The following is a 22,237-nucleotide window of genomic DNA, read 5'->3' on the forward strand; positions in this document are numbered from 1 at the left end:
TATGTAACCAAGGTGATGGAATTAGTTAATCATAAAGCACGAACAATGCTGCTATGTCCCTTGTACAGCCCTGCCCATCTGCACATTAGGTCTGGGAACAGAGGGTTTAGTCCCTAGGTAATCATTAATGTTAAACAATAATGGCGGAGGGGGATTTTTAATAGAAATAGCGTTACCTAGTAATTGCAGGTGCATTTGTGGTACCTATCTATTGTGTGAATTAATTGAAGCAAAAAGTCATACATCTCCGCCCCCAAAGAAGTTAGTTTTAATTAAAACTAGCAGGTGCCTAGAACTGGTCAAGACGACCCGTGCCACAGGGAGAAGAGCCAGAAGAGGACTGAGCTTGCGCAGAAACAGGGGTCAACCCACGGACACTGTGATGAAGAGGATGAGCCTTCATTTTGAGACCCCCGACGACCACCAGTAGGAGGCACTGCGCAAGCGCGACTGGGAGGAGTGTATGGAAATAGACTGATCTGATTATGAAAGGAAGAGCTTATGCAATCAGATGAATATGTATATTTTGATCTATATAAACTGCACGGAAGGGGTATGGGGTATGCACGTTCGGTGGAATTATCCCCCGTGCATCCAGCGCTGCAATAAAGAATGCCTGCCTTTTAACACTACGTTGGTGTTACGAGGTTTTATTCCCGGATTTTCGATAACAGTGTTACGAGGTTTTATTCCCGGATTTTCGGTGACAGATAGGCGGGCAGAAATATCTCCAGCATTTACCCCTGCTTCAGAACAGCTGCCAACACACAGAGGTCCTGCCCACCGGCTGCCATCACCCTCTGCTCTTTGCAGGACGCAGGATAACGGGGGCTGACAACACAGGCGGATCTGTGTGCAGCAAAGGCTGCCCAGCTGCCTGCAGCGGGAAGATTTGTCTTTCCATGTGCGTTTCATCCCATCTCAGAAGAGACATCTGAAGTCCAGGGGCAGAATTACATCCTTGAAATAATTTCTTTTCCTGTGACCCTGAGGAGAGGAGCAAGAAGGAGTGCGGAGGGAGGGGAGGCCTGGGGCCACAGAAACAACCCCAGCCTGATTCCCAGCTGCAAAATTGTTCATTCTTGATCAGAAATACTGAAAACCACTTCACTAGCATTAATTTCCGCCCTTTAACTAACTGACTGACTTAATGAGTTCCTCCGAGTTGCTTTCTCACTTCTCCGTGCAGCAGGACCAACCTATGTCTCATTCCGCATTTTAATTACAGGTGTTTAATTACATTGCTGTGATTACGCGGCGCCCAGCCTGGCGTTTGACCAGTGGGCTCCCGCTGCGCTGCGCAGCTCCTCGGGCCCTGCTCCCTCCTCTGTCGCTCCTGCTCCCTTTCGGGCTGGTTTTAGCAGCACGTTTCGCTCCCCCCGAGCCACCTCTCCGGCCGGCCGCCCGCCCGGTCTCCTGCGCGCTGGCACGGGAGGGGTTGACAGGCTGGGGCGCGCTGGCCCTTTAAGAGCCCCCGCTAGGAGCGGGCCCGCAGCGCGCGTGACGAGAGGGCGCATGCGCAATCGGGGCTGCCCGGCGCATGCGCGGCCGGCCCAGCGATGCGGGTGCTCGTGGGTGAGTGCGGGCCCGCGGCTGCGGCCGGGGTCGGTGCGCGGCGGCCGCTCGGAGCGCTGGTGCCGTGGGGGAGCTGCAGCCAGGCCGCTGCCGGGAGCGGGGCGGGCGCCGGCGGAGGGAGCTGGGCCTGAGTGGGGGCCGCGGGGCGCTGGGGCCCTGTGCGGGGGGCGTAGCTGTGGAGGGGGGGCTGGCCTGGGTTGAGGGTGCTGCGGGCGGCGGTTGGGGCCGGGCCCCCCCTCTCTCCCGGGGCTAGGGGTGGGACGTGGTGCGTGGCGCGGACGCGGGGAGTGGAGGCCCTCAGGGCCGGGGGAGGTGGGCGCTGGGGAGTCTGGGCCCGGAGGGGTGTGCCCCGGGAAGCTGGCCGTGGCAGTGGGGACGCCTGTGCCGGCCCGGGAACGCCAGCCCGGGTAGCAAATCTGTGACGTGCTGTCTTTCTCCTAGGTGGTGGGACTGGCTTTGTGGGCAGGGCCCTGACCCAGCTGCTGCGGAGCCGTGGGCATGAGGTGACCCACGTCTCTCGACAAGGAGGCAAGGATCGGATCCGCTGGGTATGAGACGAGAGTGGTCACAGGAGGAACGTGTCAGCGCTGAGGAACAAGCCCACTTGCCCTGGCCTGCCATGGCATACAGGGGATCTGCAGTGGGGAATCTGGCTCCTGTGGATGTATTCTTGGGCTGCTAGGTGCTCCATGGGTTGTAGTCATTAGGAAGGGTACTGCTGTAGCTCCAGGGAGGAAAATCTTCTCCATTCAGGCTTGTGCTCCATGTTGTGTCAGGAAGGAACTGGCTGGAGTTCTTAGGAGCCCACCCTGCTTGGTTGTTGGGATGGCTTGAGTAGGGGGGATGCTGGATGTGTGATGTCTCTGTTACCCCTGTCTAGGAAGAGTTGTCCCACTCTGGACTGCCCCCGTGCGACGCTGTGGTGAACTTGGCTGGTGAAAATGTCCTCAACCCTTTCCGCAGGTAACTTGATCTCCCATAGTGCTGTTGGGACAAGGTGAAGGCCCAGTGTTGTCAGAGAATGTGGAAGGGATCTGGGGAGGAAATGGTGTCCAGGAGACACTAGAGTTACCTAACTGTTGACATCTGGGTCCTCAAGTATCCAAAACATTTCTGTGGGCCTGTTAAGTTCTGGGAGATCTGTGGAATACAGGTTCCCTTCTGGATTGACAGTTGGAGGCCAGGAAAAGTAGTTCTGCGTTTCCAAAATGACAATGGATGTGTCTACATTTAGATAATGCAAAATCAGAACTGAAGTTTGATTTCTGTGAAAGTATTTTTGGAAATGCTGGGCGCTTCGGAAGAGCTCACCACACCCAGCTTTGGTATCCAGCTCCTCTGCTTCCTTTGTCCTAAGGCAATCCAAAATCTGCAGCCTTTTGTGGGAAATGGAGGGCCACCATCTCCCAAAGTCCCCTTTTATTTAGGCAGTAAGATCCCATGTCCTCCCCCTGCTCTGGGGTGGGGGGAAATTGATGTGACCTCTCGTGTGCTTGTGAGCGGCTGTCTGCTGGGGCCCTCATTGGTGCTTTTTCCTGGGATGTCCTTGTGGGGAGTGTAACCAGAGACTCTCCCTTTCCTAGATGGGGTGATGCCTTCTGCAGAGATATCATCAGCAGCCGGGTTGAGACCACCAAGACCTTGGCCAAAGCCATTGCTGATGCTGAACAGCCACCTCGTGCTTGGGTCCTTGTCACCGGCGTAGGTACTGGTTGGTCCCAGCCAAGGCATGACTCATGCTGACCTGGAGAGGTACACCTCCAGACAGAAACACACTTTTGGGGGGACACATGTCCTGCCTTGAAATGCCAGTTTTATTGCCGTCAGTGTCGCTGTGTTTAGGCAAGCCTTGATCAGGTTTTTGGTACTACTGGAGAGGAACTTGGGTTCCTATGCTTGCTCTTGGTGTCACTAGGACAGGACCTTTTCTTAGTTTTCCTGTGAAAGCCTTTAGGCATCCTGTAGAACCAGTTTGTCTAAGCAGGGCCTCAGCTGAATCTGGCTGCAGATCTCCAACTCTGCACTTCTGCCTGCTACAGTCTTTAAAACTACCACAGTTTAGCATCTGTGATGCCCAATTTTAGAGCAAACGCCTTTCTATGCAGCCGGCGCAGTGTGTTGCTTGCTGTTAAATTTGATTCTTGGGGCTGCCAGATCAGCCTGAATATTGGTGCGTCCTGCTGCACTTGCAGAGTGCATTGGTAGTTCAAAAATTTGTCAGCATTGTGATCAGAGAGGCCCTGTGCTGCTCTTATGAGCATGTCCCTGATGGAGTGATCAAGTTCTGGGCTCCTGGACGCAGGGAAGAGAGTCTCTTCGGGGACGGAGGGTGGCTGGTGTCATGATTCAACCCTGACCCCCTTTCTGCTGTTACACCTGCAGGCTATTACCGCCCTAGCCCCACAGCTGAGTATACCGAAGACAGTCCTGGGGGGGATTTTGACTTCTTCTCGCACCTGGTGAGCTCCTGGGAGGCTGCAGCTGTCGTCCCTGGGAGCCCAGCTCGTGGTGTTGTGGTGAGATCTGGTGAGATGGGGCATCATGTCATTTCAGGGTGCCTCTGCTTTGGTGCTGGGGGAAGAGGAGGGAGAAGGACGTCAAGTCTTGTGCCTTTCCTTGTTGGGTTGCTGTTCCAGTCCAGCCCTCTAAGAATTGTCTCTGGGTTGTAGGTCTGGGGGTGAAGGGGGCTTTTGTCCTTTCAGATCTCACTCTGTTCTCCCCACAGGGGTAGTGCTGGGCCGAGGTGGTGGTGCAATCTCTCAAATGCTGTGGCCGTTCCGTCTGGGACTAGGAGGCCCCTTGGGCTCTGGGCTCCAGCCGTTCCCATGGATCCACATTCGGGACCTGGCTGGGATTGTGTGTCATGCCCTGGAGAGTGAGTGCCTGCAAGGTGTCCTCAACGGTGTCTCCCCATCCTCCCCTGCCACCTCCAATGGCACCTTTGCTCAGGAGCTTGCTGCAGCTCTGGGGCGCCCAGCCCTGCTGCCAGTGCCTGCTTGGGCTGTGCGGGCTGTCTTTGGGGCAGAGCGGGCCGTCATGCTGTTGGAGGGCCAAAGGGTAGTGCCAAAACACACCCTGGAGAGCGGCTACCACTTCATCTTCCCTGACCTGTCTGGAGCTCTGAAGGACATTGTGGCCTGAGGACTTCTCGGTTGGGCTGGGTTGGGCCTGGTTTTTGTGAGCTCACTGGCTCGTATGCCTTCCCCTGGATGAGACAGGGTAGTCCTGCCCCTTCTTGACACTTCCCCATCCCCATGCTGAAAGGGTGAGCAGTCTTTTCCCCTGCTGTTTCCCTTTGTGCATCCCCAGTTTAGGAGTCGTCCCTTTTATTGCCATCTGCAATCTCCACATTACCTGCTTTTGGGGAAGGCCACAAGCCCCTCTAAGGATTGTGACTGAACCTGCTATCTTCGATTTTCCCCAATGTGCATGTGAGCTGCTTGCAGAGCAGCTGGAGAATGTAATGTCTCCTCTCCTGAGAGGCAGGGGTGGCAGCAGGAAAGAGATGTTCAGGTGTTGTAATTCTCCTCCGTGTTACTAGATGTCTGCCTTGCTGTTTTTCCCCTTTTCTTTCCCCCATGGTCACACAGACACCTAGTTATGCTCTTCTGCTTTGCCCTTCTCAGTCACGTAAGAAATGGAGTTGTGGCTGTGGGAGAAGATGCATCTTGAGGGGGCACAAAGGGTGCTGGATACGGATGGCTTGGAGACTTTGCCATCTCCTTTCTTGTGGTGGCTCTGTGCTGGTATGAAGTTGCTGTGTCAGAACCTCCCAGGTGAGTCTAGACCCAAAAGTTGCACCCCTCCAGGGTTGTGTGACTGTGATGCTGTGGTGGGGGTGAAGAAGAACACTGCTTTGCCAGCCTGTAGGGCCCAGGGTGCCAGTGGGACTGTTGCCCCTGGACTGCTCTTGAGACCTTGGGTAAGTGTCAACTACATCTGAGCTTGTGCAGGGGAGAAACTGGGTGCTTCATCTCAGCATGAGGTAGTGCAAGGCACTGCTTTAGTCAAAAGGAGCACTTCAGCTGTTGCCTTCGTTGTAGTTGCCTAATCCCAGACAGGGTAGTTTTCCCTTATTCTTATACAAGTACCATGTTATAGTACTTGTGTTCAGAGGGTTCCCCCTGATTGGGCAGTGAGAATATCTCACAAACAGTTTGTTATCCAGTGTGCAACATCCAATATGCACACAGAGCTGAGACACCAGTTTATTTCTGGTTTTGCCATAATCAGGTGCTAGGTGGATTTCCACAAAGCTAGCACACCTGGCTACAATCATATCACGTATTTATACAGTTACAAATGTCAGTTCCACCTATTAGCCATACCCTCCTAACTAACTGGTTAGTTCTCTTCTCACTTTGGTTTGAAGATGAAGTACTCATAATATTTATGACGTATGCTCAGTCAGTAAGGATCTCTGCTTGGGCTGGGGTCTCCAGCTCAGGGGGTGTGATTTTTAGTAGTATAATGAGGATAGTTTGTTTAAGGACGCTCTTTATCATTCTTCTGCTGATAGTTCCAGATTGTTGAAAAACATCTTAATTGGTTTACGTATTTTTCCAGGATATACTTCGTTCCCAAGGACTGTAGTTCCTAATTAGACAGTTCTGTATCAACCACTCTCGTCAACATCTTGGCCTTCCTAGAGTACATATTTTACTTAAATAATTAGGTCAGACTGACCTTATATGACTATATAATGCTGAGTTCAACTGACTACACCTGGGCTGCCTTGGGAAGCAGTACCTCTTCTCTTGTGGAGAATATTACAGTTTCAGCATCTCATATTGGAAGGAAATGTATCCACGTGCTTCCCTTTACCCATTTTCACATGTCAAAAGTGGGTTGTGGGATGTGAAATCTACAGAGCAGTGAAGTTCACTGTAGCACTACTTTTGGAGAAATATTTTTAGTGTGGTGTAATTTTGGGCTAGAAAAATAAGTTGAAAAGGCACTTCAGGCAGTTAAAAGGACCTACTCCATGCCTGAAATAAGAAATCATCCAGAACAAGAGCTGTCCACATATTTCTGGTTTAGGCCAGGTTAATGTAGTCACAGTAGCTGAAGGGTCAGTCTTGGTGGAGTGTGGACTCCCCACTCACCTGCCTGCTTGCTCAGTCCAGACTGGAAACAGAATGGCGATCTGCTCAATTTCCAGGCAGGAAAATCAGAGTGAGACTGTCCAGCTGGAACTGGAGATAGTCCTTGCAGTCAGTGTGAGCACAGCCAGGTCAGCTGGGACTTTGGGAATAGCTAAGAAAGCAGTATTGCCTGGCTTGCCTGGATTGTGTCTGTGCTGCCTTTAAGTTAGGTACAGATTCCTTCCTCTTTCCACATGCCTCAGTTTCCTGTCCTGGAGAGCGGGCTGACCTGCCCCGAGTTGCAGGCACACTTCATTGTAGGGCAGTGTAATGGGGACAATCAGCGTTGCTTCATCTTAGTTATTCCAGCTACTTCTTAGAGCCTCAGACTTCAGTCTGCTTCCCTAGATGTTTTGTGGGCTACAGCATCCTTCTGTCAGGCAGGCTGGCTAGCCAGCCCAATTAGGTTGTTTCTGTACCTATGTGCACCTTGATGACTGCAACGGCTTTGGGTTGTGAGTGGAAATAAAGACAAGTATGGCTGGAAAAGCACTGGAAACCCAGAGCTCTTCTGAAAGAGGATTGCATATCCCATGAAGGATCACCACTAAGCAGAGTTCCCAGGCCTCGGACTCCCTGCCTGGATCTGTAACTCACTCAGGATTTTGAAGGGTTGCCTCTGCATGAGGCTTGGCTTAAACACATGTCACAGGACTTAAATGAGCTTCTGACACCTAAATCCAAGTACGGGATCTGAAAACACTGGCTGCTGGGTGCAATTAGGACTTTCCATCATGATAAATTTACGTACACATCATGCCCCTTTGTCTACTGCGAAGCCAGAAAATGTGTTAGGGTGACAGCAAGCTGAGATATGGACTGGATTTTGGACCAGTGTCTATTTTTGATGACCATAAGGAAACCCTGGCTGCAGGCTGCAAGACTTTGTGATCCAAAGTACAGGTCTTGTGCTGTTGCAGCGCTGGCACAGCCAGCCCTGTAGTGCTTAGTGCTGGCAGAGTGTTTCTGTAAGCATGTCTGAGCCCACTGTAGTGCCCCAGATATGCTCTGAAGATTTACTCTGACTTGGGGTAAGTCTCTCTGTTATTTTAGAGGTGAATGCTTGTCATTGGTGAGACCTGTCAAGAGCAGCTGCTGCCTCCAGCAGCCCCGGCCTAGGACCCTCCTGCCTGGCCACTGGCCTCCCAGCCTGGTGCCCAGTTACCCAGGGTCTCTGCTGCAGTTGAGGGATGCAGCTGCTGCTTTCCTGCTTGCAGGATTGCTCAGCCCTGAGGCTGAGCACCTGTCAGAGGCACGTGCACACAGAGACAGGCAGATGATGCTGATGTGGCTGGTCACACACTGCCCCAGCCAAGATGCTGCTCTCGGCAGCACCCGCACACAGGACCTGTGGAACACAAGCACAGCCAGCCATGTGCCTTCCTGCTCTGGGGCTGGCAGACTCACATGGCACCCTAAGGGTTCACAAGCACATGCACGCTCATGAGTCCCTCGAGCAGCAGCATGACCCCTCTGCCTGCCCCGAACCCCTACCTGGACCCCAGCCCTCTGACCCGTCCCACAGGTCCTCTACTCACCAGCTGGTCCAGCTTGATACACCAGACACACAGCACTCACACTCGTCCCAAGGGCACTCCATGTTTGCAGGTACCCCCAGCTACCAGCATGGCCTTCTTACCTACCTGATAGTCCTGCCCAAACCTGAGGCCTCCTGCTTGCCAGCTGGTCCAGCCTTAAGTTTGCAGGTGGATACATGCACCTGTCCCATGCATCAATTAGTGCGAGTGATGAGATGACATTCGTTTTTGGTTATTGTCTTTGTTAATGCTAGCTGGTCAGGTTTTACGACTCTCTGTGTTTGTCTCACTCCCTTTCCTTCATCTCCCAACTGTAGAAAGAAATGTTCTCAAACTTGCTCCACACATCCTTACCAATTAGGGTGACTGATCAGGTTTGTTCTCATCACAACCTCCCTGATCATGTGTCAGGTTTAACTCTGTATGTTCTTGTTCATGGCTCTTTAAAAGAGCAGACCGGCTCCTTCCCCATACCCTGACATCCCACACCACTTCTCCCTCCTGTGGAGCAGGAATGGGCCCCACTGTGGGCTGCACACATCGGGGCAGGAGACTCCTCTGGGCATTAACTATGGGGGGGGGGGGGAAATGTGCAAGGACTGTGGTTGCTGGCCACCCTGTCAGAGGCAATCGACATGAACATATTGAGGCACTTAAGATCAGTAACACCTCTGTAAGTGTAACAGCTCCGTTAGGCAAGTGCAGTTATTTGGCTCTGACAGCTGCATCTTTCCAGGCAGTGGGTCCTGCAGTTTTCGTTTCATTCCAGCAGAGCTGAGCGATCTGCACTGGTGACCTGCTTCAGGGTTAGCTGCCTGCTGAGTCACTATCAGAGACAGCTGGGCTTAATTCTTAGTTTTTGGAGCCAGTGGTAGTTCTGCACCATTTGTAACATTAGCCCATGCTACGTGTTCTTTCACAAATTGCAAGGCATTGCTCCTTTTCTAATTCACAGGAACACACTGGCAGAGACACGCACGTCGTTCCCGATCGAAATTGGCAGACTTCATACTTGGAGGTTGGGGAGGGGGGGCACAGTGGGGAAGGAAAGAAAAGTTACTGTCAAGGACAACTCTATCATTCAATCCATTTTTTTAAATTTCGGGTTCTTCAAAGGATTACTGGTAAGACAAACCAAAAGGACCTAACAAGGCCATTAGTTATGATATTTCATGATAGTAGCTTTTCATACTTGGTAACGTGCTAATCTGCTCTCATGGTTCACTGGCATTTGGTGAAGGTTAGCGTGGACAGGTATATAAGTTATTCCTCTTTCTGTACTCCCAAAGCCATTTTGCCTGCAACTTGCACTCAGCTGGCCCCTTTTATACATCTTTCTGCCAACACCTCGTTTCCCCTTCCCCTGTACGTCCGTCATGGATTTGTACAGTTCTGCCTATTCCCACACCCCTTCCAGCCCATGTCTGCATCCAGGATCTCCCATGTTTCGAAATCTTAACAGTTGCAGAGTCCATTTTGATCTTCCTGGAAGTGGCACCTGTGGTTTCTTGATAGCCCATCAATTAGTGTGACTGGTGGGGTTTGTTTCTTGTCATTGTCTCCATGTTTGTTTTGTCAGGTTTGTGTGTGATGTTGGTTTATTGTCTCTGTGTTTCTTACTATCCCAGTTGAGGAGGTCCCCGATCAGATAAACTCACTGGACTAAACATTCTCACACTCCTACACACTCCTACATGCTCTCATCAGTTAGCGTGACTGACCAGGTTTGGTTCTCGTCATTGCCTCCCTTATTTGTCAATCACGTTTCACAGAATCACAGAATCACAGAATGGTAGGGGTTGGAAGGGACCTCTGTGGGTCATCTAGTCCAACCCTCCTGCCGAAGCAGGGTCACCTACAGCAGGCTGCACAGGAACTTGTCCAGGCGGGTCTTGAATATCTCCAGAGAAGGAGACTCCACAACCTCCCTGGGCAGCCTGGGCCAGGGCTCCGTCACCCCCAGAGGGAAAAAGTTCTTCCTCATGTTCAGACGGAACTTCCTGTGCCTCAGTTTGTGCCCATTGCCCCTTGTCCTGTCACTGGGCACCACTGTAAAGAGCTTGGCCCCATCCTCCTGACACCCACCCTTCAGATATTTATAAGCATTTATTAGGTCCCCTCGCAGCCTTCTTCAGGCTGAACAAGCCCAGCTCCCTCAGCCTCTCCTCGTAGGGGAGATGTTCCAGTCCCCTCACCATCCTCATAGCCCTCCGCTGGACTCTCTCCAGTAGCTCTTCATCTTTCTTGAAGTGGGGAGCCCAGAACTGGACAGAGTACTCCAGATGAGACCTCACTAGGGCAGTGTAGAGGGGAAGGAGAACCTCGCTCGTCCTGCTGGCCACACTCTTCTTGATGCACCCCAGGATCCCATTTGCCTTCTTGGCAGCCAGGGCACACTGCTGGCTCATGGTCAACCTGTTGTCCACCAGACACCCAGGTCCCTCTCCGCAGAGCTGCTCTCCAGCAGGTCCACCCCAAGCCTGTACTGATGCATGGGGTTGTTCCTCCCCAGGTGCAGGACCCTGCATTTGCCTTTGTTGAACCTCATCAGGTTCCTCTCTGCCCAACTTTCCAGCCTATCCAGGTCACGCTGAATGGCAGCACAGCCTTCCGGTGTGTCTACCACACCTCCCAGTTTGGTGTCATCAGCAAACTTGCTGAGGGTACATTCTAACTCTTCATCCAGGTCATTGATGAAGACAACCCTCTGAGTTCTGCCATTCAGCCAGTTCTCTATCCACTTCACCGACCACTCATCCAGCCCACACTTCCTCAGCTTCCCTAGGAGGATATCATGGGAGACTGTGTCGAAAGCCTTGCTGAAGTCGAAGTAGACAACATCCACGGCTCTCCCTTCGTCTACCCAGCCAGTCATGTCATCGTAGAAAGCTATTAGATTGGTCAGGCATGATTTCCCCTTGGTGAATCCATGCTGACTACTCCTGATAACCTTCTTTTCTTCCACTTGCTTGATGATGGCCTCCAGGATAAGGTGCTCCATCACCTTTCCCGGGATGGAGGTGAGGCTGACCGGCCTGTAGTTCCCTGGGTCCTCCTTCTTGCCCTTTTTGAAGATTGGAGTGACATTGGCCTTTCTCCAGTCCTCGGGCACCTCTCCTGTCCTCCAGGACCTCTCAAAGATGATGGAGAGTGGCTCAGCAATGACATCCGCCAGCTCCCTCAGCACTTGTGGGTGCATTCCATCGGGGCCCATGGATTTGTGGACGTCCAGATCGCTTAAGCGATCCCTCACACAGTCCTCCTCGACCAAGGGAAAGTCATCCTCTCTGTACGCTTCTCTTACCTCCGGGGCCTGGGATTCCTGAGGGCCAGTCTTAGCACTGAAGACTGAAGCAAAGAAGGCATTCAGTAGCTCTGCCTTCTCTGCATCCTCCGTCACCAGGACACCCGCCTCATTCAGCAGTGGCCCCACATTGTCCCTAGCCTTCCTTTTGCTGCTGATGTAGTTGAAGAAGCCCTTCTTGTGGTTTTTGACATCCCTTGCCAGCTTCAATTCCAGGTGGGCCTTGGCCTTCCTCGTCGCATCCTTGCCCGCTCTGACCACGTTCCTGTACTCTTCCCAAGTGTCCTGCCCCTCTTTCCACATTTCATGGACCTTTCTCTTCCACCTGATCTCCGCTAGAAGCTCGTTTGTGTCTGTGTGTTTTCTTGTTTATGGCTTTCTCCGTTTTTTATTATCCCTTTTTTTGCATTGAGAAGGTCCTTGACTAGATAGATACCTTTAAAGCATCAGATACACTCCTTCCAGTTACACTTACAGAAGGGACCTGTGTGAGTGAAGCAAGTGAGGGGCTCAGTGCTGGCAGTTGGAGCAAGGCCACATGTCACAGCCTGCGTGCCTGGTGCCGGTCGCTGAGGCGGGAGACTGCCTGTAGTCCCCACAAAGCGGGTGTGCATAGGGTGTGCATGTGTATTCACCAGCAAACTTCAAGCTGGAGCAGGATCCGGGCAGGGGTATCAGACATGCTGGTATCGTGCTGGTACCCAAGGATACCTGTGAGTGTGAGGTGCCTGTGAGATGAGTGCGTGTGTTGCATGCTTGGTGCATCAAGCTGGACCAGGCAGAGAGTAAGGGACCCATGGGGTGGGTCAGAGGGCTTGGGTCCGGGTAGGGGTGCTGAGCGGACAAAGGAGTTGTGCCAGTGCTTGAGGGACCCTCAAATGTGTATAGGCTTGTGAAGCCTGACAGCTTCATGTGTGTACCTGCACTAGTGACCTGTGTCTGCTATCCCCAGAAGACGACTGGAGGTGGCTGTCTGTGCTTGTGCATTACATGGGTCATGTGTGCTGTTGATGGCTGCGCCTTGGTTGTGGCAGTGTGAATGGCCATGTCAGTGTCATCTGTGTGTGTGTTTTCTGTCTGTGTCCATGTGTGTGTCTCCAGGATAAGTTCTCGGCTTCACTACTGGTTGAAATTGCAAATGGGAAAGTGGCAGCCACATCCCTTGGCCTGGGCAGAGGCCTTGAGTCTTCAGGTCCCCAGGGTGGACTCCAGCAGCTGGGTGTGAGGGTCCTGGGTTGGGGGTATTGGAGATGACAGCGGCTCCTGACATCCCTTAACAATGAGCTTCACTAATTAATCCCTGTTTCTGGGATTGATGAAGAAGGTCTGCACAGAGTGCATGAGACTGAGGGCTGTGAGGTACAGTGCAATGCTGCATGACCCTTTGTTGAGAAATGGACAAGCCTCATTTCTGCAAAGTCTCTCTTGTTAAAACCTATGTGTTTGAGCCCTTTCTGCGCCTGGTGAACGCTCACACCCATCATACTCATAACCCAAAAAGATGCTGCAATTCATACCAGTTGTTGTTGGGGTACCGAGCCCGCTGAGTTGGAAGACAGGGACAGGGAGCAGAATGAAGCCCTCATAATCCAAGGGGAAATGGATAGCGGCATGCTGCACCACTTAAACACACACAACTCTATGGGACTGGATGGGATTTACCCAGGGGTACTGAAAGAGCTGCTGGAAGTGCTCACAAGCCACTTTCGATCATCTATCAGCAGTCCTGGCTAACCGGGGAGGTCCCAGTTGACTGGAGGTTAGCAAATGTGATGCCCATCTACAAAAAGGGCCAGAAGGAAGATCCAGGGAACTACAGGCCTGTCAGTCTGACCTTGGTGCCAGGAAAGGTGATGGAGCAGATCATCTTTAGTGCCATCACACGGCACATGCAGGACAGCCAGGTGATCAGGCTCAGTTATCATGGGTTTATGAAAGGCAGGTTCTGCTTGACTAACCTGATCTCCTTCTGTGACAAGATGGCCAGCTTAGTGGATGAGAGAAAAGTTGTAGATGTTGTCTGCCTGGACTTTAGTAAAGCGTTTGACACTGTTTCCCATAGCATTCTCTTGGAGAAACTGGTTGCTCGTGGCTTGGACAGGTGTACTCTTAGCTGGGTGCAAAACTGCCTGGGTGGACAGGCCCAGAGAGTGATGGTGAACGGAGTTAAATCCAGCTGGTGGCCAGTCACAAATGGTGTTCCCCAGGGCTCAGTACTGGGGCCAATTCTTTTTAACATCTTTGTCAACAATCTGGATGAGGGGATCAAGTGCACCCTCAGTAATTTTGCAGATGACACCAAGTTTGGTGGGAGTGTTGATATGCTTGAGGTTAGAAAGGCTGTACAGAGGGATCTGGACAAGCTGGGTTGGTGGGCTGAGGCCAATTGTATGAGATTCAGCAAGGCCAAGTGCCAGGTCCTACACTTGGATCGCAGCAGCCCCATACAGCGTAACAGGCTTGGGGAAGAGTGGCTGGAATGCTGCCTGGTGGAAAAGGACCTGGGGCTGTGGTTTGGCAGCCGGCTGAACATGAGCCAGCAGTATGCCCAGCTGGCCAAGAAGACCAGTGGCATCCTGGCTTGCATCAGGAATAGTGTGGCCAGCAGAAGTAGGGAGGTGATCATGCCCTGTACTCGGCTCTGGTGAGGCTGCACCTGGAGTACTGTGTTCACTTTTGGGCCCCTCACTGCAAGAAAGATATTGAGGTGCTGGAGTGTGTCCAGAGAAGGGCAACAAGACTGGTGAAGGGTCTAGGGAACAATCTTTCGAGCTGCGCTATGACTCAGAGGGAAGGTATTTTGGTCATTAGAAAAGCCATGGTATAGAAATATGAGCTCCCAAGGGCCAGGAATGGGCAATAGCTGCAGTTAATTCTGAAGTCATCCGTGTGAAGATACTGCTCTGTTCTCTCATTTAGCTTGACTTGCAGTTAGTGAGAGTCGCTGCAAGATGATCTGCAGCTGTGCTGCTGGTGTTTGGGACTCTTCTAGGCTTTAAATGCTCTGGAGGTTAAGGCAAATGTGGGAAGTGATTGTGGAGAGATGCAAGGTTTGCTGAAGAAACTCCTCTCCGCTGGATGCCATGAGAATCTCAAGGACCTGAATCCCATGCGTGGTCAACTTCCCCTGCCCTCTTTTTCCCACTGGGCTGGCTGAGTTCCTTGAACCATGGATGAGGACGAGAAGATCCATGCAGCATATGAGAAGGATCAGACTGAACTTCTGTCCCAGATTCTGAGGCCCTCTGCCTCTGCACTGAGACCTTCTGCCTCTGCAACATTTGGTGTTCAGCAACAGTCTTTGTGTTTGTAGATCTCTGTTATCCAGTGGTCAGCCACTGCAACCTCAGCGACCCAAACATGCAGCTCCTTCTCTCCTAAATATGTGTCTCAGCTGGCCACCAAAACTTATGATATCTCCACCAGCTGGTCCCCTCTGGTCCCTCCAGTAACCAATTCTTCCAGTTGTCTTACTCACACCCAGGAAAATAGTTAGAAATGAAGTTGAATAAGAACAGAAGAGACTGCATGGAGGAGGCGCAGGTGCAGAGCATGGCCAGACAAGTGTAGCAGCCGGCCTGTGGTTCCTCCCTTGAACATCCAATAATAAATCCTGTACAATCCTGAGATGCTTTTGCCTTCATTCCATAATGTGTCCCGTACCCCCCAGGCATTAACGCTGCCTCAGTCTGTAAGGTGACCCAGAGAACTGCTGCCACTGACACATCGGGATGGGTGTCACTCGCAGAGCATGAGACTGATGGCTCTCCTGGGACAGCCCTAGGAAGAGCTGGGTCAGAGAGTCAGTTTCTCTGGTTAGGTTATTGCGGTTTCTCTGCCTGTTGTTGGGCCTATGTGCTCCTTTGTGTTGTGTGGGGACCAGCTTTTTATTGTATAACCAAAGAAATTCACTTTACAAAGGGGCAAAGAGCCTGGACCCAGAAGCACTGGTAGACACTTGGTAGACACTTTGAATAACCACTTCTCTGAGGACTTTACTGATAAGACAATCCAGTGGCAGTGACTGAACTTTTATTTCAAAGCACCACTGAGTGAAAGCTTCAGGGCAGCAGGTCTGTAGATGGGAGAGATATTTCCATTTTCTTATCCTGAGAAGGAGAGAAGTGACTACTCTGCAGTGACTGCTCCATCTGCTTACTGAGCTTGGGAGCTGCTCCACACTCTTCTAGGATGCAGAGGAAGGTGAAGAGAAAAGCTGTTTGTTGTGCTCCAGGGTACCTACACTACAAAAGGGGCACTTACACCATGATATGAGGGACAGTTTTGGCCTCGGTGAATACAGGGTGGGTTGGTAGCCATGCAGAAGTCTGCAGGGCTTAAGAGGGCTTAGTCCCACACATGCCTTGTGTGTCTGTTTAAAGATTATGCATGTGCCATGGAATTCGTCCCCTGTCTTTGGGCATCTGTAATGCGGGGGTGCGATGACACAGGGTGTTAACGTGAGGTCTTCAACTGTACAACCATATATACAGGTGTAGGAGTGAGCTGAGCATTTGCAAACAGTTCAGTTACTGAAGTCTGGTGCCACATGAAGGGAGACCAACGCTCTTTTGGGGGCACAGTTCATCCCTATGCTCCATGCAGATGCCTCGGATACCCCAGACCATTTAAATAATGCCAGCCTTTTCATACACTGACTTTCCCTGGCTTTCCTTTGATATTTCACTACTGAAAGAAATTTTTTCCAATATTTTCTAGTTTGTTCAGTAGAAGTAGATTTACGGCATACCCTGTATCAGTCAATGCTAAGCAATTAATAAAAAAAACCCACCTCTTAATTTTAAATCAGAGAAAATAAATGATTGGACAGTTGACATACTCTACATTTAAATATTATTGATCCTGTTTTCCTGTGACAATTTAAAGATATGTTACATATTGCAATAAAAATATTTTAGAAATAAATTTTTGTTTCAGAATACCCTAACTGAAAATATGTGTTTGCATTTAACAGTTTTGAAAGTAAGCTGCAACTCCATAAGAAAGACTTGTAGGAATACAATGGGCCATTTGACAAACACAGATTAAACAAATATGTGACACTGATTTGGTGCATAGTTGCTAATTTGGTATTTCTGTTTGCTATGAAGTTCTTCTATATATGATATACATCTCAAAAAAGAAACTACTGCTGTATTACAGGTGTGATAAAAAAGTAAAGATAAAATATTAAAGGACAGGAGAGATAAGTTATTATAATATACGTTAGTTTCTGTGTTTGATTTTGAATAATATGCATCATGTACGGATGTAAAGTCCTTTAAAGATTAATATTCGGGTGCCCTGGCTTCATTGCAGATTTTCAGGAAGTCAGTGATGAAGTAAAGAAATAAATTTCAAAAGACTGCACCATATTCTGTTACACAAAATCTGGATATTTTTCCTTCCTGTTTGTTTCTTCTAGGTTAACAGCAGTTCTTCATTTATGAAGCCAATCAGTTCTAAAGGCAAACGTGTCAGAGGAGTATGAGGAAAGGACAGGAGACTAAAAATAAACAAGTTTTTAAACAGCCACGCCTGAATTTACATGGTAATAACATTTGGGTTATATTTTTCAGAACAAGAAGTTGTTCTATAAAATCAGCTGTGGGCTATCAGTTAAAAATGTGTAAAATATTTACAAATATTAAGGGAAAAATTCTGTAGAAATGCTCAGAAAACTCACATGCTGGTAAGAGTTCAAGGATATCAGAGTTTGAAATACTAAGAAACTATGAAGGAACAATATTTCCCACCTAGCATTTTGTTAAATATACCACACTGGCACTGCCAGAGTTCCAGCTGCTCCTAAGCGGATTGTGTAAAGCTTTGTTACTGACTTCTTAGATGTTGAGATACAACAAGAGAATTCAAAAAACCCTCAAATAACTCAGATGGCAGCAATCATTACTATTGTTACCCGGGACCATTAATTTCTTCAAACATATTTGGAGTTACTAAATATTTAAAATACATGAAAGATTTAGAAAAGATTGAAAGACAAAACAGTTAGTTCAGTCTTTATTCATTCAGCTTCTAAGTGAGGAAGTCAGTTTTTAGTCCTTCTCTAGGAAATTATTGTTGGGAAAATATGCAGTGGAAAGCAAAAAGACAGCTGTTTGGCACGAATAATACCAGCAAGGGCTGCATGCAGGGAAATGCCCAGTTAGCCAGCAGTCACACTTCTCCACAATAAATTAAAGCATTGGGTCGCTTACGTGGCTTTCCCCACTCCTTTCAAGTGCTGCATGTATGAATGTGGGTGCAGTTTAGGATAAATGTATAAGCTACTTCTAGGCTACTTACAGACACTGCTGTCATTGGCTGCAGTCTTACTGCTGGCTGGGAGTGACAGCCTTCTGAGCAGCCTGTCCTGTGAAGGATTGTAATGCCTGGTACTGTTTTCATATCTAATCATTGTAGGGCAATACTGTTCCTAAGGAGAGATGAGAATCTGTTCTTCCATCATTTGCAGTGATCAGCTAAAGGCTGAATTTAGTTATGGCAGACAAGTTCACAGTGATGCTATAATTTGGCTGATGCTTGGGAAATGATACAGTGGGCAGGTGTGTGGCAGCATGGTCACCCTTCCAGGAAAATGCCATGTCCTCTTGTTTCTCCTGAGCTTCTAGCACCTGGTACAACCAGTGCAGCCACAGAGACAGAGCTCTTGTCAGAGCATGACCATCCAGATTTCAGGCTGCAGGGTGTGCCTGGGGCTTCTTGGGAGGTGGAGGGCCGTCACAAGCACATCTGTGGGAGGTGTGCCCAGGTAGATGAACTGCTCTGCCTGGCGACTGAACTTCAGGAGGAGTTGGGCAAACTGAGGAACAGTTGAGTCTGAGAAGGAAATATAGACCAATGGAGCTGTGCTCTGCTATCTCTGGTATGCACAAGCCAACTCAGCATGGCCACTACTGATGTAGATCTAGTATCAGTTTTGTGCCAGGAAGAAGGCAGTGTTATGAGGGATAGGGAGGAGTGGAAGCAAGTTACTGCAGGGAGCTGTAAGAACCCCTCCTTACCCTCTCAGCTACCTTTACAAAATAGGTAGGAGTATGGCAGACAAAGGAAATGTTGACACAGAATAGGAGGAATCTGTAAAAGTACTCTCACCAAGTTCAGATCAATTCCTTGCATCAAGAGCTGTATGAAGACCAGCACGGAGAAGGAACAGCAGTTAGTTATTGTCTTGGGTGACTCCCTCGTGGGCGGAACAGCGGCACCCTCTGCAGGCCATGCCCTCTTTTCAGGGAAGTTTGCTTCCTCCCTGGGGCCTGAATCAGCAATGTCAACAGATAACTGATGAGCTTAGTACAGACTTCAGATTATTACCTACTGCTGCTCTTTCACTTGGGTACTAGTGACATCACAACAATAAGTCCAAGATCATTTAAAAGAGATTTCAAGGCTCTGGGAAGGAAGCTAAAGGATTCAGGAGCACAGGTAGTGCTTTCCTGAATCCTCCCATGGGACGATTGGGGAGTAATGGGGAGAGATACTGGAAGAAACAAGCATGCCCAAGACATCAATACCTGGCTCCAAGCCTGGTGCCTTCACCAGAACTTTGGTTTTTATAACCACAGAAGAGTTTTCAAGACACAAGTTATACTGGGGCCTGACAGGATCCACCTGTCCTAATAGGGGAAATGCTTCTTTGCCCATAAGCTGGCAGGACTGATTGAGATGCTTTAAACTAGAATAGATCAGGGAAGGGGATACCACGAGGAAAGCTGAAGGTAAGCCAAGGGTTGGCATGACACTGCCTGAGGGTGGCAATGCTGATGGGAGCATTTACGTTGTTCCCAGGAGCACTGAGGTTTTAGAAGCACATATGAAATGCTTGTGCACCAGCGCATGAAGTATGAGAAACAAACAGGACAAACTGGAAACATTGATCCATTCCCAGAGCTATGGTGTCATTAGTGAGACTTGGTGGAAAGAGTCCCATGACTGGAGTGCTGGGATGGATGGCTATAGGATGCTGGGATCGAGGGCTATAGGCTGTTCAGTAGGTTGTCTTTAGTACTGACTTTGGGCTGCCCCTTCCCAGGAGTCAGAGGACCATGAGTGTGAAAACAGTGACTTTCCATTTGTGGACACTGAAATTGTAAGGGACCCGTTGAATCAGTTGAATGCCCAGAAGTCTATGGGGCCTGATGGAATTCATCACAGAGTACTGAAGGAGTTAGCGGATGTTACAGCTAGCTACAGGAGAGTTGGTGTGGCCTCACCTTGGGTACTGTGTGCAGTTCTGGGCCCCATAATTTAAAAAAGATTTAAAGGTACTTGGACATGTCCAGAGGAGGGGAACAAAGCTGGTGAAGGGTCTGGAAGGAATGTCCAATGGGGAGTGGCTAAGGACTTCGGGTTTGTCTAGTTTGGAGAAAAGGAAGCTGAGGGGCGACGCTGTTGCTCTCTACAGCTTCCTGAGAAGGAGATGTGGAGAGGGAGGTGCCAGTCTCTTCTCCTTGGGATTCAAGGACAGGACACCTGGAAACAGTTCAAAGCTGTGGCAGGGGAGGTTCAGACTTGACATTTGGAAACGATTCTTTACCAAGATGGTGATCAAACATTGAATCAGGCTTCCTGGAGAGGTGGTCAATGCTCCATGCCTGTCAGTGTTTGAGAGACATTTGGACAACGCCCTTAATAACATGCTTTAACTTTTGATCAGCATTGAAGTGGTCAGGTAGTTGGACTAGATGATCATTGTAGGTCCCTTCCAACTGAAATATTCTATTCTAACTTTACATGAAAGAGTGATATTTTTTGCTCTGAAATGAAATGTCCACTTGAAACGGTCAAAACTTTTGTTTCTAGTATATCACAGGGTCTGATTATTGCCAAAAATGTCTGATCATCACCATAATTAACAAAGTGACCTTTTTCTACACTACTATCATTGAGTCATTGAAATTCTTCGTTCCGCGTTGCAGAAGAATTATTCAAGATTAAACTAGACTTCCTTAAGGTGTTGGGGAAGATGTACTTACGGCTTCCATTGCCTAAGGAAGACTTGGCTTCACTGCATTTCCCAAGACTCGTTTTGTCACACATCTCTGCGCCCCACTCTCCAGGGAAGTGAGTTGTTTGAGATGTGATTCTCTGTTGCTGCTCCGTAGGAGATTTCCTGCTCCTGCCTACATAGATGCCTCTGGGAAATTTGTTGTGATACTATGGGATTTTAACCACCTAGAAATAAAATGACAAGCCATTAAGATAAAACTCCAGATGTTAAAATTGCAATTTTTATGGCCTAACAAATTATTCAGTGTATTTAATCATGAGAATAATTAAACAAACTCTCTTTATTGGAACGACCTCAGTGACAAAGGTCAGAAATACATTTGGAGGCTTACTGCTTCAGTGAAATTTGATGGTTTGACCCCAGGAACTTTTTCTAAGAGAAAACAAGTTTTCTGCATGTTAAGAACTCTTGAAATGTCCCACAGGAATAATTTCCTGGGGAAAAACAGAGAAAAAACAAGCACTTCTCTCCTGAATTCTCTACCTCCTCCCCCCCTGAGCAACACAGGAGGACAGGGAATGGGGGTTGTGTTCAGTCATCACACGTCTCTGCTGCTCCTTCGTCCTCACACCCTTCGCCTGTGCCAGTGTGGGGTCCCTCACACGGGAGACAGTTCTCCATGAACTTCTCCAATGTGAGTCTGTCCCACAGGCTGCAGTTCTTCATGAACTGCTCCAGCGTGTGTCCTTTCCACAGGGTGGAGTCCTTCAGGAACAGACTGCTCCAGTGTGGGTCCCCTGTGAGCTCACAAGTCCTGCCAGAAAACCTGCTCCAGTGTGGGCTGCTCTCTCCACAGGTCCACAGGTCCTGGCAGGAGCCTGCTCCAGCATGAACTTCCCTCAGGTCCACAGCCTCCTTTCGGCATCCATCTTCTCCATCGTGGGGTGCTCCATGGGCTGCAGATGGAGATCTGCTCCACAATGGACCTCCATGGGCTGCAGGGGTACAGCCTGCCTCACCATGGTCTTCATCACAGGCTGTAGGGGAACCTCTGCTCTGGTGCGTGGAGCACTTCCTCCCCCTCTTTCTTCACTGGCCTTGGTGTCTGCAGGGTTGTTGCTCTCATATTCTCACTCCTCTCTCCGGGTGCAATTGCAATTGTGCATGGTTTTTTCCTGCTTAAATATGTTATCACAGAGGTGCTACTACTGTCTCAAGCTATATCATGCAGTGACTTGCATATTGTCCGTTTGTGGAGAAGAAATTGACTTATTCAGGACAAGTCATATGAGAGTCAAATAGCAGGCAGTGTCAACAGTCGGAGATTCAAGTATAAGCTGAAATCTTAAACTAACATGCTTACTACTTAATTTTATCTATCTGCATCTGGACCAGAAGTTCAGTAATGATTCTATAAATGCTTCACACCTACCAGTTAATTTCTGTAGCCATACAGAATTTTAACAGTAGAACTTCATAGCACAACTGTGTTAATTCTTTTACAGTATAATTCTCCTCTGAATTATTCCATACAGGTTTTAGTATCACTCCAAGGATTTTTAATAATTAATTAATAATTTGAAGCTTGCTTAATATATATTATGTTGCTACATAATGTACACTACGGAGTTGTGCTTAAAAAAAATTGTATTAATAAATGAAGCAAAAATAAAAAAAAAAGCTTCACTTATTTACTTCAAAAATT

At 49.2% G+C, this 22,237-nt stretch overlaps 1 protein-coding gene across 5 annotated transcripts; it reads left to right on the top strand.

Moving 5' to 3' along the window:
* The first annotated feature begins 1,516 nt into the window (after positions 1-1,516).
* Positions 1,517-22,154, top strand: SDR39U1 (short chain dehydrogenase/reductase family 39U member 1). Of its 5 annotated transcripts, XR_012766229.1 has the most exons (8): positions 1,517-1,575; positions 2,017-2,123; positions 2,456-2,538; positions 3,159-3,280; positions 3,958-4,101; positions 4,301-5,351; positions 16,987-17,112; positions 21,389-21,463. XR_012766229.1 is itself a non-coding variant. In XM_075443347.1 (7 exons), exons 1-7 carry the CDS (start codon positions 1,560-1,562, stop codon positions 21,832-21,834), a joined length of 1,068 nt encoding a protein of 355 aa, XP_075299462.1. In that variant the 5' UTR covers positions 1,517-1,559; the 3' UTR covers positions 21,835-22,154. The 5 variants fall into 5 exon arrangements, 2 of the variants coding, with proteins under 2 accessions (XP_075299462.1, XP_075299463.1); XR_012766227.1 differs by lacking the exon at positions 21,389-21,463 and having other exon boundaries at positions 16,987-21,382; XR_012766228.1 differs by lacking the exons at positions 16,987-17,112; positions 21,389-21,463 and adding an exon at positions 14,554-16,980.
* The last annotated feature ends 83 nt before the right edge of the window (positions 22,155-22,237 follow it).

This window comes from Opisthocomus hoazin, chromosome 26 (genome assembly GCF_030867145.1).
Source record: "Opisthocomus hoazin isolate bOpiHoa1 chromosome 26, bOpiHoa1.hap1, whole genome shotgun sequence".
NCBI lineage: Eukaryota > Metazoa > Chordata > Aves > Opisthocomiformes > Opisthocomidae > Opisthocomus > Opisthocomus hoazin.

Bases quoted from the DNA above. Each gene is read 5' to 3' on its own strand.
- SDR39U1 (XM_075443347.1), top strand. The intron at 2,539-3,158 runs GTAACTTGATCT...TCCCTTTCCTAG, and splicing joins GTCCTCAACCCTTTCCGCAG to ATGGGGTGATGCCTTCTGCA. The intron at 4,102-4,300 runs GTGAGATGGGGC...TTCTCCCCACAG, and splicing joins TGGTGTTGTGGTGAGATCTG to GGGTAGTGCTGGGCCGAGGT.